The following is a 23,696-nucleotide window of genomic DNA, read 5'->3' on the forward strand; positions in this document are numbered from 1 at the left end:
TCATGCTTATCATTCACAATATAAGCGCCACTGCGCATACTCTACGTGCTAATCACTGTCTTACCTGTTGTCCAGCAAATAGAAAGAGATTCCGAATCCCCGGGTGCTCCTGATCAGGTGTCGGTAATCCTAGTCACACAAATCCTGGATAATTCACACTTAGGGTTAACCCCTAACTTTCAACTCAATAAAATTCAAGCATGGCATTTACAATTCAGATAATCATACAGAGCTCGGAACGAGCTTTCCAACGATATAAAGAACTCCCAAGTCGGAGTTCGGAATCAAAAGTTACGAACTTTCGAAAATCAACTCAAAACTGCCCAAAAACACGAGGGCGGGCCGCGGCACCTGGAACAAATTCCCAGGTCCACTCAGAGGAGCGGGCCGCGGCATGCTCCAGAGCATGTTGCAGCATCTGGGTGCAGAACCCAGAAAACCAGCAGCAAACCTTCGAATTTTAGCAAAACAACACATCCAATTCCTCCCAATTCACATCCAAACTCACAAAACAATACCACACATTACCAAGCTCAAAAATAGGGTATTAAAGTTCATACAACATGCATTAATACCCACAATTAACCCTGAAATTCAGATTGCTAATTAACTCATAATCAAGCTTCAATTTCACAACTCAACAAGCTCATAAACATGAACTTCAATCAATTCCAACCCATAATTCCAGCTGCAAACTCAACCAAATAATCACATAATTTCTGACCTAGCAAGTACTTAATGAACTCAACCAAATAAACACATATAACCTCACAACAATATCTTGAAATTCACAATTAAAACCACAAGATCAAGCCAAATTCCTCCTATCATGCACATCCAAGATCAACATCCCTTTTCATGTTTATCAACAACTAAAAACCAGCAAGAATCTCAATTAAATTCAAAAAAGGAGAGTTACCTCAAGCCTTAAGCAAGAATTAAGCAAAAACACACCAAAATCCAAGTTCAATCTTCAAGCAATTCCTCCAAATCAAGAAATTGAACCAAAGAGGGAAAGAGAGGAAGAGGGTTCGGGTGAGGGCATGAAACAACCAGAAAAATACATTAATTTTCTTAATAAAATCCAATTTTCCAAGTATAATAAAAAAAAAAGGTCAAATGACCAAAATGCCCTTAGGGCCAATTAATCAAGCATACACATCTTCAAGGGCAAAAATGCCATTCCACATTCATTTATTTCCAAATAAATTTCAGATTATCACACATCAAATAAAATACCAATTAAATCAATCCACTTTGCATTTCGGGCCCGAACCCGATTCGGCCCGAAATTCCCGGGTGTGACTATACCGCGCCAACCTGTCAGAACACACCTGAAAAGACAACACAGGCATACTATATAATAATATAGTTCTATTAAGCACGTAATTAAATTAATCTCAACAATTTACCCTTCTCGGGTCATAATTACCAAAATGCCCCTAGCTCACCAACGGGGTCTTTAACATGTTAAATTTCATATAATTTCACATATATTGAATTACATAATAATATAATTCCTCAATTAATTCATAAGTATCTAATTAGGGTTTTGCTAATCCTTTTCTTAATTCCGGGTATTACAGTTTAACTCCCATAACTAAGTTTAATTTTTGGCGGTAATAAAACCTAAATTATATCTTTGGAACTCTGTAGGTACCTAACCGTTAAAATATTATGTCATTATCCACGGGTCATTTTTTTATTGGTATATTTTAATTAATTTTGATTAAAAAATAAAAATTTAATGACTTGGACCAATTAGGAATTGCCACATGGCAATTTGCTTAACAATTAAGAGTCAGGTACCTACAAAAGTTCCAGAATTATAACTTAGGTATTATTACCGCCAAAAATTAAACTTAGGTATTTATTTGCAAGTGGGAGTTAAACTTAAGTATTTATGCCGTAAATTACTCTTATTATTATTATTATTATTATTATTGTCTGAATAAAAATATGAAAGAGAGAGCGAAGTAGGAATTCTAATACTATATCCATCTTAAATATTTGTTTCCAATTTGAATATTAATTAGGCAAAGTAGTTATGAAAAAAAAAAGTATATCATATATTTGACTAAATTAATAAACACTCATTATTTTGGTTGGTGAGTTAGTGATGGTTGGTGAGTTAGTGAGTACTTATATGTGTATATATATATATATATGATAGTAAGATGTACATCTAAATTGCTAAACATATCTAATCATAACATTAATAATAATAATTATCAGAGAGAAAAAGAGAGATGGCATCTTCAGGTTCAAGTGTTGGAGATAAATATAGGAATTTAGATGAAGAGGAAAAGAAGAACACTGTATGGAGATTTGGTCAACCTCCTAACTATGACATTGTAAATAAGCTCTTTGAAGAAGGACAGACTAAGGTTAATTAATTAAATTAATATATTTCTTATTATTATCAATTTCATTCTCTCTATATATATTAATAAGTTTAATTAATTAAATTTGAAGGTATGGCCTCCTGGTTCACTTGAAGAAATGGTGCAAAACCTTACCAAGACTTGGGAAATGGAGCTTTTACATAAAGCACGTATTGAGGACTTTAAATTAATGGAACCCAATTTCATTTACAGCCTAAATGGTATGAATATTGATTTATTAATAAAAACATATTATAAAATGGTCTAAAATTAATAATTTATGAATTGAATATTGATTAGGTAGGAAAGGGTGGAGTTTGGAAGAGGTGGGGAAAATGGGAGGAGGGTACAACCCACATCTACAAACATCATTGCCAGAGCATCTAAGAATCTATGACCCAGCAGTGGAAACATCAGAGTCATCACACAGGGCATTCACAACAACATTCCCTCGTGGGTTCGCCATAGAGATTCAGAAGGTCTACTCTGGTCCTCCACAGATTGTTTACAAGTTTCGTCATTGGGGTTATATGGAAGGACCCTTCATGGGCCATGCTCCTACCGGTGAACTCATTGAATTCTTCGGCATCGCTATTATGCAGGTAATTCAATACACAATCTCCAACACTACGTGTATGTTATAAGGAACTGATATCTCTTTCTCACTTGATTGTGTTAATTATTATAATGTATATTGAAAGTTCTTGTAAATGAAATTCAAACTTTTGATCCAAATAAAACAGAATCTTAACGAAACATCTCAGCCACTATACATCACACAACATGTCGTGGAATTAGTTTCACTTGTACTAAATGACAAAATTATTAATTGCAGTTTTTTAAATAAATTTATGAGAAAGGTTAAAAGATATTTTAAGGTACTGTTAAATAAAACAAGATCAAGTTTGATGTATTTTAATATTAAGTTCTAATTTAATAAATTATATGAGAAACGATAATTAATTATAAAATATCATATCGATGTGGTGTTTAGTACCTTTTGTTTATTAAATATAATTAATTATGGATAATAATAAAGTTTGTTGTTTTAATAATAATAGATGAGTGAAAACAACAAACTTGCTAAGGTGGAGTTCTTCTATGATCGTGGAGAGCTTCTTGGGCAACTTGTGAAGGGAGAAAAAGTTGAAGCTAAAGATGGAGAAATTGCCTCAACCTGCCCTATTATGAGGAGCACCGGCTAGTACTTTAGTACTACTATTATGAATTTTCAAATAAATAGCAAATACTAGCTATAAATCTCTATTATTATTATTATTATTATTATTATTATTATTATTATGTATGAGCTTTATAATATTTTAGAATAAAAATGACAACTTTGATCATGAGTTAAAAATATGACAGCATATATCTCAGTGTGGAAGTGTTTGTCTAAATCAACACATTATTAGGAATTTTCTCTGTATATAAAAAAAGATAATTAAATTATAAAATTACTTAACGGTGACTCTATGAATATTAATACAACTCATAAGCTAACTAAATATTACTAAAATACCACTTCTTTTACTACTTTAGCCATACGGAACGAAATAAACAACCTCATGCACGCAACTTTCAATCGACCAACCTAGCAATTCAACACAACTGAAACGAAATCCAACCAAAAAGAGAACCACCATTAATTTTGGCTACTTCATCTGAGAAGACGACCAAAATCAATCAAAATAGAGGATGTTTCAAATTCAAGAAAGAAATGCAGAAAAATTACTAGCTACAAGACTAAAATTAAACCAAAAATTCGGTTTAATTCGCATAAAACTAATATTCTGACTTCAATTTTCAAATTCGTGAAATGCATATCTCAAAAAATTGAACTGGAGTTCCCAAACAATCCAACTCAAGTATAATAATAAAAAAAATTACATTAATACTATAGTTAAATGTTTATCTTGTATTTTTGTTGTTTTTTAGATTTTTAATGGTGAATTTGTTCATATTAAATCACAAATAGACATGTAGATAAAGTTACGCACGTGGAAACACTGTTCTGATTTGTAATGTTTCATAACAGTATATTAACATTTTGCTAACTCTCTGAAACTTGACATATCAATTATTATAAATTGATAATGATACAATGGATTTTATCATATTTGTAAGTGTTTCATATCGTCAATACAATACAAAGCCCTTTAAAGAAACTTTTATAACATATTTAGTTTTATTAATATACTAAATTAGTTGATATAAAGTTGGTTTACAGAGGTCTAATGTTGCTATAATTTTAAACACTACGCAAGTATACGCAATCAAGTAGTAAATCTCACACAGGTGAGGTCGATCCCACAGGGAATTGGATTAAGTACCACTAAATTATACTTATGATTCTATTCAGTAAATCGGAAGCAATTATGATTTAAAAACAGTAAAATATGAAAGAAATTCAGAAAACTTAATAACGCAATTTAAAGTTGAGCAAGATGAGATAATAGGGAGGAGAATCCTGTTGTTGTTTACCCAAATCGTTAATGATTAATTACTATCCTATTCTTGGAGTGAATGACAGATTATGAAATAACCTAGCTCCTTTCAGATCTTCTAGATTCTAAAACACATGTTATCTAATTAATTCCTTAATTAAACTAACATGAAATCAGCATTAAGTAATAATCTACTCGTCACATAAGTCATGCAAATACTTTCGTTTCACATAAAACATTGATTATCTTAATTTTAGCATTCTCAATTCTCACTTTTCAGATTTTGAATTGAGATCATAAATCATGCACAAGGTGATCAATCTTAAACATGAAATTAAACACAAATTAAGATAATTTCACACACAAGAATTGAGGAATGGTAATTAAACATTAACTAGGCAGAACATTAAACAACAATCATCATCCTCCCTAAATGGGAAATTTAGTTCAGAAACAAATCCATAACCATTCCTATAGCAATATTCAACATAAATAAATTAAAGAGGAATAAAGAAAAGAACTGTTGGTGGATGAATTCTGGATCTTCACTTCAATCTCTGTGCTCTTCCTGCCGCTCTCAGCTGTATTTTAGGGTTTCTAATCGCTCTCCCAGACTTCCAATCGCAGTTTTCTATTTATAACTGAAATTTAGGGTTCGATGGACGAAAATGCCCCTGGTCCGTACGGGATCTCGCCGCGGCCAAGCTTCCTCTCGCCGCGGCGAGATAATTGAAAATAAGGGGTCTCTCTGTATCTTTTAAATGGCCGCGGCGAGCCTCTTCATCGCCGCGGCGACTGAAGCCTCTAGATTCTCGAAATCTAGCCGCGGCCAGGTTGTGTTTAGCCGCGGCCAGATGTGCACAATTACTCAGAAATTGTGTTTTCTTCGGCTCAGCACATCTTTTAACGAATTTCTGCACCCGAGACCTCTTTTATTCCAAAGAACCTGAAAACATAGAAAACAAGCGTAATTCCGTCCCAACACAGCTAAAAACGCACATAAATTAGATCCAAAACATAGGCTAAAAATAGCCTAACAAACTCCCCCAAACTGACTCTTTACTCATCCCCGAGTAAACTAAGACTAAACTAAAAACAAACGGACAATGATAGCTAAACTTTCCAACAATTTAACTGTTACCGCCACCTGCACAACTTCAATCCATCAATAACCAGAATTTCAACTTGCCAACTCTAAGAACTAAGTTGAATGTGCAATTTACAAGTAAGTAATTCATACAAACATAAAGCATCGCAATTGCCATCAATATCACAACTGTTCTAAACTTTCCAACATCCCACTAACACATGATCAATAAGTTTGAATGACATACCTCTCTCCACTAATGTTGACAAATTTCTATTTGGAATCAATAGGTCTTTTTCGGTTAACATCACATGGCTTAGGTACATGGGTAGGTGAGAAGTCATTTAGGCTATACTATACCATAAGCACTATTAACCAAGCAAGCCTAGACATTTATTTTGCTTTCTTTCCATATATCCCAAAAACAGAAATAAGAGATTGCAATTTTTCTTCTGTGTGTACCTCATAATTTTCTTAACTTTTTCTTCTTCAAGAAGACATTTTTTGTTTTTTTTTTCTTTCTTCTTTTTCATAGGCACAACACACAATATTATTCCTTTTTTTTTTCAATCTCTCATTCCTACACTTTATTTTTCCACTTACATCACTTATCCCCCCAAACTTGCTTCAAGGCTCATGGCATAATAAGGTATGTTCAGGGTGAAAAGAGTTTAAGATACAAATTCAGCTCAGTTAAGTGGTGAAAAATTTTTAAAACAGGCTAAGGCTCAACTTTGGGTATACTATGGTAAATATTTCTAGGTAGGCTTGAAAGGCTCAATCGTTCCAAAGAAAACTTGCCTAAATCACTTTCCAAACAGAAATCATCAAGGATTTCGCTTCAAGAGAGTATGTCAACCAAATTCTATTTCATGTACAATCAATCATTCCACAAACCAAATAGAACAGAGGTGATATGTGAGAATAACAAATGCTTTAAATCTACATGAATCACTTCCTAGCACACATCCATCTTAATTCAAACAGTTGCAAGTCAAGCACACAGTTATGTTTTAATCCATTGCACAAGTGAATAACAACAATTCAATCAATCTTTCAATTTAGCTATCACACAAGACTAAAAAAACTAAAACAAACTAAACTAAAACAAATAAACTGAAAAATTTAAGTCTCCCCCCCCAAACTAAAATGCACATTGTCCCCAATGTATGAAAATAAACCAGGGTGAGAGAAACTTACCTGAGCCCCATCAGAAGGGATCAAGTCCACCCTTTGCATTCAAAAGAGCCCTCGCACTAAATGAAGAAAATTTACCACCAATAGTGTTGATTTCAGAGTTTTGCACAAGAGTAAGCTCACCTTCAGAACTACCACACATCAATCTTTTCCAACGACGCTGAATCGTTCGAAGTCGCTCTTTAGGCTTTGCTTTCTTCTTATCAGTTTTAACAAAAGAACCCTTCACCACCTCAATCTTGCAACAGGTAGGAATGTCAGTTGGGGCAAAAACATTAAAATTGACCTCTTCATCTTGGACTCGCAACTTTAACTCCCCCTTTTGAACATCTATTAATGCTCGACCCGTGGCCAAGAATGGTCTTCCCAAAATAATGGGAATAGTTGAATCTTCCTCCATATCAAGAATTAAGAAATCAGCAGGGAAGATAAACTTACCAACCTTCACCAGTACATCTTCAATTATGCCACGAGGATGAGTTAGAGAACGATCCGCTAGTTGTAGAGTCACTGTTGTGGGCTTTGCTTTTCCCAATCCTAGCCTTTTTTGAAGACAGACAACGGCATTAGATTAATGCTTGCTCCCAGATCACATAGAGCTTTAGTTTCCACTGAACCCCCTATAGAGCATGGAATATTGAAACTACCCGGATCTTTAAGCTTGGGCGGTAGTTTCTTTTGCAAAATGGCGCTACACTCCTCAGTTAATGCCACTGTTTCATAGTCCTCCATTTTTCTCTTCTTAGACAATATCTCCTTCATGAACTTCACATAACGGGGCATTTGTTCCAAGGCTTCAGCAAAAGGAATGTTGATGTGTAGTCTTTTGAAAACCTCTAGAAATTTTGTAAACTGCTTGTCTAGATTGGTCTTTCGGAGTCTCTGAGGATAAGGTATCTTCACATGATGATCAATACTGATTGGTGGAGACTGTTGTGGTGGTGCAGGGCTATCAGTAGTTTTCTTTTCTATTGATGTTGGAGTTGGTGCTGATTGATCTTTAACTTCTTCATTGAATGGTTGTACCACATCAGGCCCATCATAATTCTTTCCACTCCTCAAGGAAATTGCTTTACATTGCTCTTTTCCTTTTGCCTCACTAGTGCTAGCTGAATTTCCTTGAGCTTGGTTTGCCACTTGAGTAGCCAATTGTTCCATTTGAGTTTCTAGAGTTTTAATAGAGGCTCTAGTTTCCATCATGAATTGGAGCAATAAATCAGCTTGGATATTGGAGCCACTAGGACTTTGTTGTTGGTTTTGTTGGGGCCGATTTCTCCGCCGGTAGAACCCCCGTTGGTTGTGCCCATAATTATTATTTTGGGAGTAGTTCCCAATGGCTTTTGCTTGATCCATTGGCAAATTATCCACATCTGCCTGACACTCTGAAAAGTGATGGTTGCCTCCACATATCTCACAAATAACTTGGGCTTGTTTAGCTTGCCCTGCAATCAGCTTTGTCAAGGCCTCAACTTGAGCTGTCAATTTTGTGATGGCATCAACCTCTAGCACACCAGCTACTTTCTTAGTTTGACTCCTTTCAGTTGGCCACTGCTGATTATTTAGAGCCATCTCCTCCAATAGATCGTAAGCCTCATTAGCACTCTTTCTCATAAAAGCTCCACTAGCTGCTGCATCTATCAGAGTTCTAGTGTTACCAACCAACCCGTTGTAGAAATTGTGAACCAGCATCCACTTCTCTATGCCATGATGAGGGCATTTTCTCGATTAGATCTTTAAACCTCTCCCAAGCCTCATGGAGAGATTCATTATCTTGTCGACGAAGTTGTTTATTTCTCCTCGCAGCTTTGCAGACTTTGCTGGAGGGAAGAATTTAGACAGAAATTTTGTTGCTAAGTCTGTCCATGTTGCTATAGAATTTAGTGGCAAGGAGATCAACCAACTCTTGGCTCGCTCTCTCAGTGAGAATGGAAACAGTCTCAAACGGATGGCGTCATCACTAACCCCATTGACTTTGAAGGTCTGACATAACTCCATGAAGTTCGATAGATGCAGATTGGGGTCTTCAGAAGGGAGTCCACCAAACCGGATCGAAGACCGCACCATTTGTAGTATGGCATGTGCTTAATCTCGAAATTATTTGCATCCACTGCCGGTGGCCTGATACATGACTGCACTCCCGTCAGAGTAGGGAGAATGTAATCTCTCAAGCTACGGCCATTAGCTTGATCTTCCACGGCACCTCCATTATTACCGTTATTACCCCCATTGTTTCCAGCATTATTGTTCACATTGGCAGCCATGATCTCTGATGTTTCAGCAGTTGCTGAAACTCTTTCTTGCCTCTTGTTCTTTCGATTCCTCCTGCAAGTTTTCTCGATTTCAGGATCAACTGGTAATATGACTGTTTGTCCTTGACGGCGCATGCACTTAGGATTCCTGAAATAGATCAAGAAAATATTGCAAGAAAAAGGTTAGAAAAATCAGCAAGAGAAAATATACCAAAGTAGAAGTTAGTATAATTTTATGTAATATTAATCTTTAACAATTCCCCGGCAACGGCGCCAAAAACTTGTTGCTATAATTTTAAACACTACGCAAGTATACGCAATCAAGTAGTAAATCTCACACAGGTGAGGTCGATCCCACAGGGAATTGGATTAAGTACCACTAAATTATACTTATGATTCTATTCAGTAAATCGGAAGCAATTATGATTTAAAAACAGTAAAATATGAAAGAAATTCAGAAAACTTAATAACGCAATTTAAAGTTGAGCAAGATGAGATAATAGGGAGGAGAATCCTGTTGTTGTTTACCCAAATCGTTAATGATTAATTACTATCCTATTCTTGGACTGAATGACAGATTATGAAATAACCTAGCTCCTTTCAGATCTTCTAGATTCTAAACCACATGTTATCTAATTAATTCCTTAATTAAACTAACATGAAATCAGCATTAAGCAATAATCTACTCGTCACATAAGTCATGCAAATACTTTCGTTTCACATAGAACATTGATTATCTTAATTTTAGCATTCTCAATTCTCACTTTTCAGATTTTGAATTGAGATCATAAAGCATGCACAAGGTGATCAATCTTAAACATGAAATTAAACACAAATTAAGATAATTTCACACACAAGAATTGAGGAATGGTAATTAAACATTAACTAGGCAGAACATTAAACAACAATCATCATCCTCCCTAAATGGGAAATTTAGTTCAGAAACAAATCCATAACCATTCCTATAGCAATATTCAACATAAATAAATTAAAGAGGAATAAAGAAAAGAACTGTTGGTGGATGAATTCTGGATCTTCACTTCAATCTCTGTGCTCTTCCTGCCGCTCTCAGCTGTATTTTAGGGTTTCTAATCGCTCTCCCAGACTTCCAATCGCAGTTTTCTATTTATAACTGAAATTTAGGGTTCGATGGACGAAAATGCCCCTGGTCCGTACGGGATCTCGCCGCGGCCAAGCTTCCTCTCGCCGCGGCGAGATAATTGAAAATAAGGGGTCTCTCTGTATCTTTTAAATGGCCGCGGCGAGCCTCTTCATCGCCGCGGCGACTGAAGCCTCTAGATTCTCGAAATCTAGCCGCGGCCAGGTTGTGTTTAGCCGCGGCCAGATGTGCACAATTACTCAGAAATTGTGTTTTCTTCGGCTCAGCACATCTTTTAACGAATTTCTGCACCCGAGACCTCTTTTATTCCAAAGAACCTGAAAACATAGAAAACAAGCGTAATTCCGTCCCAACACAGCTAAAAACGCACATAAATTAGATCCAAAACATAGGCTAAAAATAGCCTAACATCTAACAATTGTTTCTCCACATATTACTATTAAGGTACAAGTAATTATTGATCTGTGACAAAAAAAATACTGACAAATAGTTCCTTATCACTACTACAAAAACCCCCTTTAGAGGCGGTTTTTAAGCCCTTTCAGCGTCGGTTTTCGCGAAATTCGCTACCGACGCTGATCAGGGCGACGCTAAAGGGTTTATATGAACCGACGCCATATGTACCCCTATGGCGTCGGTTATTAGCTGGGAACCGACGCCATAGGGGTACATATGGCGTCGGTTCCTAGCCAATAACCGACGCCATATGTGGCGTAGCAACCGACGCCATAGGTACGCGAATTTCAGTTTTTTTATTTTTTTTTAATTTAATTATATAATTTTAATTACATTTTAATTATATATTTATTAATTTATATATTATTTTATTTAATTTAAATTACATATTTATTTTTTAAAATGTAAATTAAATATTATTTAAATTTGGGTAAAATACATAATTTAATTTCATAAAAGTAATTAAATATTACACAAACACTAATGTAAAATTAGTTAAAAATATTAATAAGTTAATAAATCTAACTACAAGTTAATCTATAAAAATTACATAATGAAGAAAAATTCTTCGACCTTTCAACCTCAATCGTCACCGTGAATCACCGCCATCAATTGTTCGATCCACTTTCGCTGTAGTGGTAACAATTCTGTTTTTGGATCGTATTGCTTCTTACCCCCAAACTGTTAAAAAAATTAAAAATTTATATTAGTTTATGTATATGTATATTATATATTTGTTATTATAGAATTTATATACTATAATCAATAATTAAAACTTACAGCTTTTTGATCTTGTATGTAACGGCTGGGGTTGGCACGTGCGACGATGTCAGTGATATATTTCAAAACATAAAAACCGCATTCTTGGCTTTTAGGTTGTCTTGGACAGTTTGCTTGGTTAATTCCTTGCCACGGGCCAAGATAGTCATGTGCGTTCCCTATATACATGAATGCCCTGTTTGGAAAATTATATTAGCATTTCAATTCGTTAGTTAATTTAAATTCGTTACATAAGAAGTCATTAAATTATTACCTTCCGATCATTTGTTCTATTACTTCGGGAATTGGGCGGCCACTTATAGGGTTTAAATGGATAATTTTCCTTGGCGTAACCACCACTAGTGTCCAATGCATCCTAAAAAATTATATTGGAATATAAGTAAGATAGTATAAAAATAATTTGAAGACATAATATAGAAATGAACAATTAGCACTAAAGAATTTAATAAAGTTTACCCGATATTCCAAGGAATAAAGAACATTTGGTGGTTGTTGTTCATTAATGATAACCAATTAGCCAATCGTCTTGCCGCATCGTCAAAAGACTGACTCTTTTCTTCATCGTTGATCCCGTGCACTATGAGAAGCTCTGGGTCGTAAAACTTGAAAATTTTTCTCTGACCGTTGATGCTCTCCCATATGTGCCTGCCAAAAAAATTGTTAGTGTCTTATAATAATTTAACTATAATTTGATATAAGGTTAATTAGATTAAAGAAGAGTATACATCATTCCAAACAAAGATTCCCTCGGTTGCCGATGTAGTCACACGTAGCAACTGCGCAAATCCTCTCCGCATAATGTGATCTGGGTACGCGGTGCAATGAATCCTCGGGGGACAGGAATTGTGATTATATCACGTTTATCTTTGAGCCTCAGGAATTCATGAATCATCCATTTTAGCGAATTAGGGATCAACGCCATCTTCTCTTCCGTGAACAAGTCATCTTCCCGTGCACCACGGCCTTGTGGAAAGCATCGGAGCTTTCCCCTTTGACGCATCACGTCTTGAGGGCGGTTGAGCGAGTGGACCCTAAACAAAACAGAACATAATATATATATATCAAATTTTATCCAAATTCTACCGAAATTTCGGCAGCATAACGGTTGTAATTGAATGACCCCAAAAATTTTGAACATGGCTGTATAACGACAAATAACACATATATAACAGTAGTTTGTTCATCCATCCCACCGCAGCACATATATTCGCAGAACCTACTTCACTACGGATGAATATTGAAGATATTCAAACTCCAATAATCATTAATAATTAATTTGAGTTGAGAAGTTACCTCGGTTGTTAAAATTAAGTGTTTAGGCCAAGGAAGGAACATCTGGTATACGTCCCTAACATATCTGCACTCTTCAATTGGGACTGAGATTTCAGCGTCCTCTTGCAGGATTTCCGAAACCATAATCTGGGCATGTGAATCATCGTACTCCTGGCAGTGAACTTTGATCATAGCCACATGCTCGTACAAATACGCTCGGGCCACAATATTGTCGATGTTGTCAGAGCAGAGATGTACTTGCTGATTAAGGGCCGCATGGTCATCAAAATTGTACAGGATACCTTGGTCGTTGAGGGAAATAAACTCCTCAGCATAAATTTGTGCTTGTACCTCATCTTGAGGAGTGTATGGTTGTGGAACATACGCCTCACCAGCCACCTCTCCTTCTTCCTCTTGTTCGGCAGCGTTTCTCTGCTGCTTAAGGGATTGGACTTCGGCTTTTAATTTTTCAATCTCCTTCGCTTGCCGAGCCACAACATCAGACAATTCCCTTTTCTTCCTGCCGAACAATTGAGATGCCCTGGTCAAGAACCTACAAATCATAAAATACAAATTAGCAACGATTTTATTTGTGTAACTAAATAAATAACATTTGAAGTAATTGTTGGGTTTTATGCCCTAAATAAAACTCATTTCAATATAATCAGATTTACTTATTAATATAGATCAGAAATAACATTTAATGTTGCATGGTTCACATGATTTATTTCATGATTATATGTACATAATGTATAAATTCATCTGAAACCCTTTTCACATACTTGATCCTGTTTATTGTGCCGTCAACAATTGGAAAGTAAACATGACTATGTGAATAAAGTTTCCTAGATTTATCAGACATAGGGTTTTACTGATATGATAATCTACAACAGAGTTTACTTGCATTTGGAGAAGTGCTATGTTCTTTCCAGAGCATTGGTTAAAGTAAAGCTCAGGTTGGATGCATGGAGTATGCATCGGAAGGGACCGATATTGAACTTTGACTTAGATTTAATTAAACTTACCGTAAAATCTATTCAAGTCAATATCGCCTAGTTGATCCTAGATCAAATGATCTTAATCCTGTTATGATTAGGCTCAATCTTGAAAGGCTATTCGTGTTCCTTGAATTGTTAGTTAAGCCTACTTTTAAGTCAGGGTGATACGTACTTTTTGGGAACACGGTAGTGCAATTGAGTGGGAGCGCTAGCATAAACATGGAATCTATAGCTTCTATCTAGCGAATAGTAAGCAAAGGATGATCACCTTCGAGCTTGACCAAACGAAAATAAATGGTGGAGATCTCATTTCACATAAGCTGAAATATCATTTATACGGGGTCAAGTGTTTTAAGGATAAAATACATAGTAGGGTGTTACGGTAATTTAATCCCTTTACTGTGTAGATCATTCATATAGAGGATAATTGATCACATTATGATTATAACAATAGATAACTAATGATGTGTCTATATGGTGGAACATATAGAGCATTCTATATACTGAGAGTGCAATTCTAAGTTCTATGCGTGGATTCAACGAAGAATTAATAAGTTAGTGAATTTTAGTGCTAAATTCTTGATCTACTTATTGGAAGCTCGGTTATATAGACCCATGGTCCCCCCACTAGTTGAGATAATATTGCTTGTAAGACTCATGTAATTGATTTTGATTAATCAATTATAATTCACAAATTAGACTATGTCTATTTGTGAATTTTTCACTAAGTAAGGGCGAAATTGTAAAGAAAGAGTTTTAGGGGCATATTTGTTAATTATGATACTTTGTATGGTTCAATTAATAAATATGATAAATGACAATATTATTTAATAATTATTTATAGTTATTAAATAGTTAGAATTGGCATTTAAATGGTTGAATTAGGAAATTGGCGTTTTTGAGAAAATCAGATGCAGAAAAGGTAAAACTGTAAAATTGCAAAAAGTGGGGCCCAAATCCACTAGTATAGGGCCAACCACTTTTGTAGGAAATTTAAACTGATATTTTCATTATTTTAATGCCATATAATTCAAATCTAACCCTAGTGGAATGCTATAAATAGATAGTGAAGGCTTCAGGAAAAACACTTCTTCTGATTCAGAAAAACTGAGCCTCTCTCTATCCCTATCTTTAGCTACCACTTCTTCTTTCTCTTCCTTTGAATTTCAAACTACCTTAGTGATTAGAGTAGTGCCCACACACATCAAGCAATACCTCAATCATAGTGAGTAAGATCGTGAAGAAAGATCATCAGCAAATGAGTTTCAGCATCAAAGATTCAGAGAAAGAGATCCAGGTTCAGATATTGATAATGCTCTGCTACAGAAAGGAATCAAGGGCTAGATATCTGAACGGAAGGAGTCATTATATTCCGCTGCACCAATGTAAGGTTTCTTAAACTTTATATGTGTTTATTTCATCGTTTTAGAAAGTTCTTATTTAGGATGTTAATAAACATACTTGTGAGTAGATCTAAGATCCTGGTAAAATAATTTCCAACAACTGGCCTCAGAGCCATGGTAATTGATTTACTTGCAAGAAATTTGGACTTTAAAACGATTGTTTGTATGTTCTTTGGATGGTATCATGTTGTGTTGAGTGTTATTTGATGATTGATTGATGTTTGTAAATTTTCGTGAAAAATAATTGCGATTTTATCTCTGGAATTATTTTTATTGGATAGTATGGAAAAAATTAAGCAAGTTAGCCTTTTACAGAACTTAATTTGGATTTTATTTGAATTAGTTATGATTTTTTGAAGATTTGAAAAAATGGGGGCTGTGCTGATATTTTCCTGCGATCGCAAATCTGTCCGTACAGTTTCGAATTTTTTTGTTTTTCTTCGATTTTTCATGCTTTTTCATGGAATTAACTTCCGATTTTTGGTATAGTTTTGTATTTATACTATCACTATTCCTAATTCAATTCTAATTATCATTTTGAATTAATTTAATATTTTTTAAATTTTTTTTGGTAAGTAATATTTTTTAAATTTAATTCAAGATATTAGTGTAATTTGAATTTGAAAATAGTTAGTATCTATCTTTTTTGCTTAATAATCTATTTTATTTTTAAATTTGATTATATCTTATCTTATTTTTAAATTTAAGGTCAGATTTTAATATTTTAAATTAATTTTTTTTTAAATAATTTGACCTTATTTAAATTTAAAATAAGATAACAATAATCATGTAATTTTAAATAGATGTAAGATATTTTGCTAACTTTTAAATTTTGTTATTTTATTTATTTAAATTACATTTAAAATCTGAAAAAGATATTCATTTATCTTTTTTAATTTTTTATTTAATTTTATTTATAAAATAACATTTAATTTTAAAAAGTAGTTAGCAAATTTTGAAATGATATTTAGGTTGGTTGAAACCTAATTTTTCAAAATTGTAGGTTTAATTTTAAATTTAATTTTTTTTAAATTTTCGAATTTTTTTTATTTTAATTTTTCGAAAATAAATATTTTATTTATTTAAATAATTATTTGGAAATTAATTATTTAATTTAAAATTAAATAAATCCTACATCCAACTATCCAGCTAACCTTGTTGCAGGAGTATGTGTTTTAGCTTGTTTGTAAGTTTTCAAAACCTATTATTACTTGATTGCAAATAGCCATGGTTACTTTTTGCCAGATCTAATGATCTGATGGCTCCCTTGGTCAAGTTAATAATTTGTAACAGGTATATTTACAATCTTCTTTCATCTGTGTATGACCTAGCAACATGATAGGACCCATCCAAAGTGTGCCTGTGTGAGCCTATGTGTTTAATTTTATTATATATGCATATAGGTTGCTGTTGCTAAAATAAATTATCATAGTTCTTGATAGAATTTATTTAGGCCCATTTAGTTATTGGGCTTATTCAATTAATAACAGTTGTTCTTATTAAGGTTAAATTCCTCTCTTTTGGGCCTTGTGTGAGAGTTGGGAGCCATAGAAGTGGGTACGACATACTGAACCCAGCACCCCCTCACATGAACCACCCCAATTGTGAAGGCCCATTTGCCTGATTTGAACAACTGTACTAGGTTAATTACACTAGTTTAACCTAATAAACTTGATTAGCAACATAATTAATTTCATTTATTTTGAAATTAATTTAAGAAAAATTATAGTTTAAAGAATTTTTTATTCTAAGCTAAACTATATATATTTTCTTGTATTTAATTAAATATAGAATTATAACCATCTAGATTCTTTCTAGAACTTAATTTAAATTTTTCATTAAATATTCTTATTTAAGTTGATATTTAGTTATCTACAACTAACCAACTTAAATCTGAATATCTTTTGAATTTCAAATTTCAAAATTAAGTTGAGGAATTTTAGGCATTGGTTATTAAGATTCTTTAGATATTTTTTAAGTTAATATCTTTTCGAATATTAACTTAAAATGGAATATTTTCAAATTAAGTGGTTACAACTTAATTTTTGATATTTAATTAAATTTAAATTTGAAAAATATTTAAGTTCTAGATTTTTTCTAATACAACTTAAATTAGATATTTTTTCAAATTTTGTGGAAAAGATAGTTAGTCAAATAAGATATTTTCTAGATAGTTATTTCTAGACTACTTATTATTTCTAATATTAAATAGGAAAATATTATAAATTGTGAAATTAATTATTTAAATAATTAATTTTGGTACAATTTATTTTAAGTATATTTTTCCTAGTATTAAACTAGAGATTAATAATTAAGCCTTCTTTACACTTAATTATTTATTTCTTGAATTTAATACATTTAATTAATTTGAAAATTAAATATCTAAGTTGATTTTTATCATCATACTTAAATATTTCTTTTTCATGACATTTAATTAAATAGAAAATTATTTTTAGTTGAAATTTATTTTTTCAACTAAATTTAAATAATTTTCAAAATATATTTTTTCTTTATTTTATTAATCAATTTTCGAAATTGCATTTCTTAAATGCTAGAATTTCGAATTTTATTTTGAAAAATAGATTAAGTTGTAAATTAATTACTTATTTTAATTAATTCTTGGATCAACTTAAATCAATGATTTTTTCATTTATTGATTAATTTAAAATAAATTGAATTAAAGTATATTATTAGAAATTGAATTAATTAGTCAAAGGAAAATCTAGATAGATGATATTTTTGCTTGAAGTATTTTTCAAGTGTATTTAATTAAATAGAAAATTAATATTTAAGTTGATTTTCATCATCACTTAAATATTTGAAATTTTTCTTATATATATTTAATTAAATAGGAAAATTATATTTTTTGTTGTAAATTAATTTTATTAATTAATTTTGGGCCAACATTAAATTAGAATAATTTTTCCAGGATTAATTTTTTATTTTAACATGCATTTTCGAAAATTGTATTCTTAAATACTTTAATTTTTCGAAATGCAGTATATATTTATAGAAAATTAAATTTGTGTTGTAAATTAATTTATATTAATTTTGTAACAACTTAAATTGAATATTTTTCTAAATATTTATTGGAAATTGTTACTAAGATGGAAATAATTCATGTTATTTTTTATATCCATCTAAGTAAAATTTATAAATATTAAATTAAAATTTATATTTAGAATTTTTCATTCTAAATTGGAAATTTTAAATAAATATATATTTAAAATAAATAAATTAAATAAAGAGAATCAAAGAAAATACAACTCACTTTAAATAATGAGCTTGATTATTATTAAGATATTCGATCTCCATTGTTGGTCTTACAAAAGTTAAATGTTTTCAATATAACCTCGAGACGCTAAACTTCGTCCCCCTATGGATGGTTATTCGTTGAACGCATTTAACACCGTAAGATTTCATTTGATAAGTGTTTTGTAAGTTTTCGTCTCTATTAGACTCTCCCCTACGGTGACTACTTAGAGATAAACTTATGAAACATCAAACAATGGTGGAAGCTCTCGCCTACCGGGACAACGTTGGATTCTTATTTTGATCGAATAAAAGGTTGCTAGAATGGTTTCTATTTTAGATGAGCTGACAACTCTATTCAATAAATGATGCTTTGACTCTCGCCTACCGGACATCGTATCGCCTTGTTGAAAATCTTGGAAATTATTTAGGATTGTATGTTTTAGTATTTTCACTAGTCATTCCTACTTGCTATATGTTTATAATTTCTGAATTGTGTATGAATTTATATTGAACCATGTTATTTTCTGTTATTAAGTTGTAGTTTAATTTCGAATCTTCATTGTTGGTCTAACATGTTTGTTTTTCTAATGAGATAAATCCCTAGTGGATTTTCACCATTAGACATACATAATAGTGTTAGATCTCGAAAGATAAATATTGTATATGCGACATCTAGCTGTTCATCAATTGATGACACCTAAGACTAGTATTTTTACAATATGAAACAAGAAGATTACATAAATAAGATTACTTTGTCTTTCGCTAATCGAAGCATCGTTGGATTCTTATTTATAAACGAAATTATCCTAATTCCTCTTAGCTTATTCATTTCGAATTAGCTTCAAAACATATCATTGGATGAATGGTCTATAAATCATTTCATGTTCTATATTTTCTCTTAAGAAATTAAATGACGCATATGATTATAATCCCGAAATTCTATTCCCAATTGATATAAAACCTCAATCTTAGAAATCTCCTACTTGTATAGGCAAATCTGACTTAGAGTTTGTATTAGTAGTGCTGGTCCAAGAAAGAATTACTCATTATATTTGGTTGAATTTAAGTCTTTGACTTTAATTTTAGAATCCAAACAGAAATTTTCTTATATTTCTAATTCCAGATACAATACAGTTACACTTTCTCAAGTGTTTAATATCCATCTTCTATTAATGGATTAAAACTGTATGGAATATGAGTTAGGTATTCTGTGACCAGGATCCACTTGCAGTATTCTAAGAACTCTTTGATGTAACTAAACCTATGTCATCATAGACACTACCACATTTTTTTAATCTATGGCATTTGTATCTTGTTCATAGTGGATTTGACAAGATCAATCTCTGCAAAGAGTTAATATGCCTATATCCACTGAAAGTAGTTCATCTCATTCGCAGATGGATGTACATTCAGGGGTGGATATGAGTTTTTTGTTGTATTCTTAAAACGATAACTCTAGATTATACCTTTTAGCAAGAAATTTGAAATGTTTGAAAAATTTCATTAATTTCTAACAAAGGTTAAAACCATTAAGGTAAGTGGTTAAAGATCTTGCGAACTGATAGGGGTGGAGAAATAGTTAGTAGATATGCAGTTCAAAGATCATTAAATTGATTTTTGAATTATATCCAAACTTACCTCCCCAGAAATTTCGAGTTGCATATTGATGATTAGTTACTAGTCGTTGCCTAAATCCTTCTATGGTAATACAATTTCAGAATGATGTAATGGTTGGGTACTTAATGTAAATCATTACTAGATTCATGGATGACCTAATCAAAATCTTAAGAAAAGCTAGAACTGTTAACCATGGTTTGTAAGCTATTCTAAGTGATTAGGGGTGGACCATCCAATTGTCAATAGATAAGAAAGTGTTTGTTCAAACAAATACTACTTTTCTAAGAAAATGACTAAGTCTGAAAAACAAGTAGCAAATAAAGGAGATATTTAATTCTTGATTCCAAAAAGTGTTTTATCATCTTATATAACATATGATGATCGCACTGTCTCTGTTGTCTTGTCACAACCGAAGAGATCAATACCATTTAGTTTTCTTCGACATAATTCACGGTACCTTGTCGTAGTGGGAGAGTTTCTAGGAACTCACCTTCTTATGACTTGGGAGACACTAGTGATTAAAATCCATTGTGAGTTTAAACAAGTAATGGATTGTCAAGATAAGAAACTAAGAAGAAAGCCAATAGAACTATGGTTTAATCCATTCACATGGAATAACCTAAAGTTTTCTATTACAAGGACATAAAAGGAAATTTTAGTTAATAAGTCTATTATATGGACTTAACAAACTTCCTGTTCCTAGTATTATAGGTTTCAGTTTATCTAAACCTATGGCTTGTGGTATACCTGGTAATTACTTACTCTAATGCAAGCAACTTATTTTAGTAAGATGCTGAAGCATTTTCTTTCTAATGGCAATCTATAGAAGCTTCACAACTTCTTAGGTATAGATTTTATTTATCTAACGAAAAGTCTCAACTATTCCAGAAAAGATAAAGCCATGAAAGAATTTCTTATATCAACAGTGAGAGGTCTTAGATATGCTTTTGCATGCCTTAGATCAGACACCTGCTGTTGAGTGGGAGTAATGAGTAGGTATCAGATTAATCCAGGAGAAGAACATTGGAAGACAATCAAGTAAATCTTAAGATTAAGAAGAGGAACTATATGTTAGTCTATAAGAGTGTGTTTAAAACTCTTAGACTACACCACATCAGATTTCGAAATTTGCCTATGTGCTAGTAAATATTTCTGATAAGATGGTGGTTACTCTGGGGGTGGAATAGTGATTTTGGAGAAGTGTAAAAACCTATCTGAAGTCTCTAGGTCTACCAGAGAGGGACTGAATGTTAAGGTTGCAGGAAAGGTACTTATTCAGTCTAAGGAAAGTTCTATACATTTTTGGCATCATTCCAAATTGCCTTAAACTACTAGTGTTAATTTCCTGATTAACAAAAAGTAGTTGCCAAAGATATAGAATCCAGTATCCCAAGAGAGTAGACATATAGAGAGGAATTTCACATTATCAATGATTTTGTGATTAAAGGAAGAGTAATAGTGGAGAAAAGGTTGTGGTTAATTCAACCTTTCAGATTCTATTACGAGGAGTTTACTACTACTACACTTGATTTGTATATCAAGGTGTTGAGATTATTTGAAATGCACTTTTTGTTTTATATTAGTGCAAGTGGGAGTTTGTTGGGTTTTATGCCCTAAATAAAACTCATTTCAATATAATCAGATTTACTTATTAATATAGATCAGAAATAACATTTAATGTTGCATGGTTCACATGATTTATTTCATGATTATATGTACATAATGTATAAATTCATCTGAAACCCTTTTCACATACTTGATCCTGTTTATTGTGCCGTCAACACATTGGAAAGTAAACATGACTATGTGAATAAAGTTTCCTAGATTTATCAGACATAGGGTTTTACTGATATGATAATCTACAACAGAGTTTACTTGCATTTGGAGAAGTGCTATGTTCTTTCCAGAGCATTGGTTAAAGTAAAGCTCAGGTTGGATGCATGGAGTATGCATCGGAAGGGACCGATATTGAACTTTGACTTAGATTTAATTAAACTTACCGTAAAATCTATTCAAGTCAATATCGCCTAGTTGATCCTAGATCAAATGATCTTAATCCTGTTATGATTAGGCTCAATCTTGAAAGGCTATTCGTGTTCCTTGAATGGTTAGTTAAGCCTACTTTTAAGTCAGGGTGATACGTACTTTTTGGGAACACGGTAGTGCAATTGAGTGGGAGCGCTAGCATAAACATGGAATCTATAGCTTCTATCTGGCGAATAGTAAGCAAAGGATGATCACCTTCGAGCTTGACCAAACGAAAATAAATGGTGGAGATCTCATTTCACATAAGCTGAAATATCATTTATACGGGGTCAAGTGTTTTAAGGATAAAATACATAGTAGGGTGTTACGGTAATTTAATCCCTTTACTGTGTAGATCATTCATATAGAGGATAATTGATCACATTAGGATTATAACAATGGATAACTAATGATGTGTCTATATGGTGGAACATATAGAGCATTCTATATACTGAGAGTGCAATTCTAAGTTCTATGCGTGGATTAAACGAAGAATTAATAAGTTAGTGAATTTTAGTGCTAAATTCTTGATCTACTTATTGGAAGCTCGGTTATATAGACCCATGGTCCCCCCACTAGTTGAGATAATATTGCTTGTAAGACTCATGTAATTGATTTTGATTAATCAATTATAATTCACAAATTAGACTATGTCTATTTGTGAATTTTTCACTAAGTAAGGGCGAAATTGTAAAGAAAGAGTTTTAGGGGCATATTTGTTAATTATGATACTTTGTATGGTTCAATTAATAAATATGATAAATGACAATATTATTTAATAATTATTTATAGTTATTAAATAGTTAGAATTGGCATTTAAATGGTTGAATTAGGAAATTGGTGTTTTTGAGAAAATCAGATGCAGAAAAGGTAAAACTGCAAAATTGCAAAAAGTGAGGCCCAAATCCACTAGTATAGGGCCAACCACTTTTGTAGGAAATTTAAACTGATATTTTCATTATTTTAATGCCATATAATTCAAATCTAACCCTAGTGGAATGCTATAAATAGATAGTGAAGGCTTCAGGAAAAACACTTCTTCTGATTCAAAAAAACTGAGCCTCTCTCTCTCCCTATCTTTAGCTACCACTTCTTCTTTCTCTTCCTTTGAATTTCAAACTACCTTAGTGATTAGAGTAGTGCCCACACACATCAAGCAATACCTCAATCATAGTGAGGAAGATCGTGAAGAAAGATCATCAGCAAATGAGTTTCAGCATCAAAGATTCAGAGAAAGAGATCCAGGTTCAGATATTGATAATGCTCTGCTACAGAAAGGAATCAAGGGCTAGATATCTGAACGGAAGGAGTCATTATATTCCGCTGCACCCAATGTAAGGTTTCTTAAACTTTATATGTGTTTATTTCATCGTTTTAGAAAGTTCTTATTTAGGATGTTAATAAAC

General features: G+C 32.6%; 2 protein-coding genes and 1 pseudogene across 2 annotated transcripts; 2 read left to right on the top strand and 1 right to left on the bottom strand.

The window, feature by feature from the left end:
- The first annotated feature begins 2,174 nt into the window (after positions 1-2,174).
- LOC115713128 (pathogen-related protein) lies at positions 2,175-3,746 on the top strand. Its single transcript, XM_030641617.2, has 4 exons — positions 2,175-2,387; positions 2,476-2,605; positions 2,685-2,986; positions 3,446-3,746. The coding sequence occupies exons 1-4, from the start codon at positions 2,250-2,252 to the stop codon at positions 3,587-3,589; spliced, it is 714 nt and encodes a 237-aa protein (XP_030497477.2). The 5' UTR covers positions 2,175-2,249; the 3' UTR covers positions 3,590-3,746.
- Positions 3,747-8,814: 5,068 nt separating this feature from the next.
- Positions 8,815-8,973, top strand: LOC133032858 (small nucleolar RNA R71; annotated as a pseudogene).
- Positions 8,974-11,208: 2,235 nt separating this feature from the next.
- LOC133032595 (uncharacterized) lies at positions 11,209-12,444 on the bottom strand. Its single transcript, XM_061106608.1, has 3 exons — positions 11,974-12,444; positions 11,721-11,895; positions 11,209-11,621 (listed from the first exon to the last, which is right to left on the bottom strand). Exons 1-3 carry the CDS (start codon positions 12,072-12,074, stop codon positions 11,523-11,525), a joined length of 375 nt encoding a protein of 124 aa, XP_060962591.1. The 5' UTR covers positions 12,075-12,444; the 3' UTR covers positions 11,209-11,522.
- Positions 12,445-23,696: the final 11,252 nt, after the last annotated feature.

The sequence above is a fragment of the Cannabis sativa genome, chromosome X (assembly GCF_029168945.1).
Source record: "Cannabis sativa cultivar Pink pepper isolate KNU-18-1 chromosome X, ASM2916894v1, whole genome shotgun sequence".
NCBI classification, from domain to species: domain Eukaryota; kingdom Viridiplantae; phylum Streptophyta; class Magnoliopsida; order Rosales; family Cannabaceae; genus Cannabis; species Cannabis sativa.

Excerpts from the sequence above, each read along its gene's own strand:
- LOC133032595 (XM_061106608.1), bottom strand. The coding sequence starts at position 12,074 with ATGCATTGGACACTAGTGGTGGTTACGCCAAGGAAAATTATCCATTTA. Across the intron at positions 11,896-11,973 it reads ATAGAACAAATGATCGGAAG|GGCATTCATGTATATAGGGA; the intron begins GTAATAATTTAA and ends TTTTCCAAACAG. Across the intron at positions 11,622-11,720 it reads ACATACAAGATCAAAAAGCT|TTTGGGGGTAAGAAGCAATA; the intron begins GTAAGTTTTAAT and ends TTTTTTTAACAG.
- LOC115713128 (XM_030641617.2), top strand. The coding sequence starts at position 2,250 with ATGGCATCTTCAGGTTCAAGTGTTGGAGATAAATATAGGAATTTAGAT. Across the intron at positions 2,388-2,475 it reads TTGAAGAAGGACAGACTAAG|GTATGGCCTCCTGGTTCACT; the intron begins GTTAATTAATTA and ends TTAAATTTGAAG. Across the intron at positions 2,987-3,445 it reads TCGGCATCGCTATTATGCAG|ATGAGTGAAAACAACAAACT; the intron begins GTAATTCAATAC and ends TAATAATAATAG.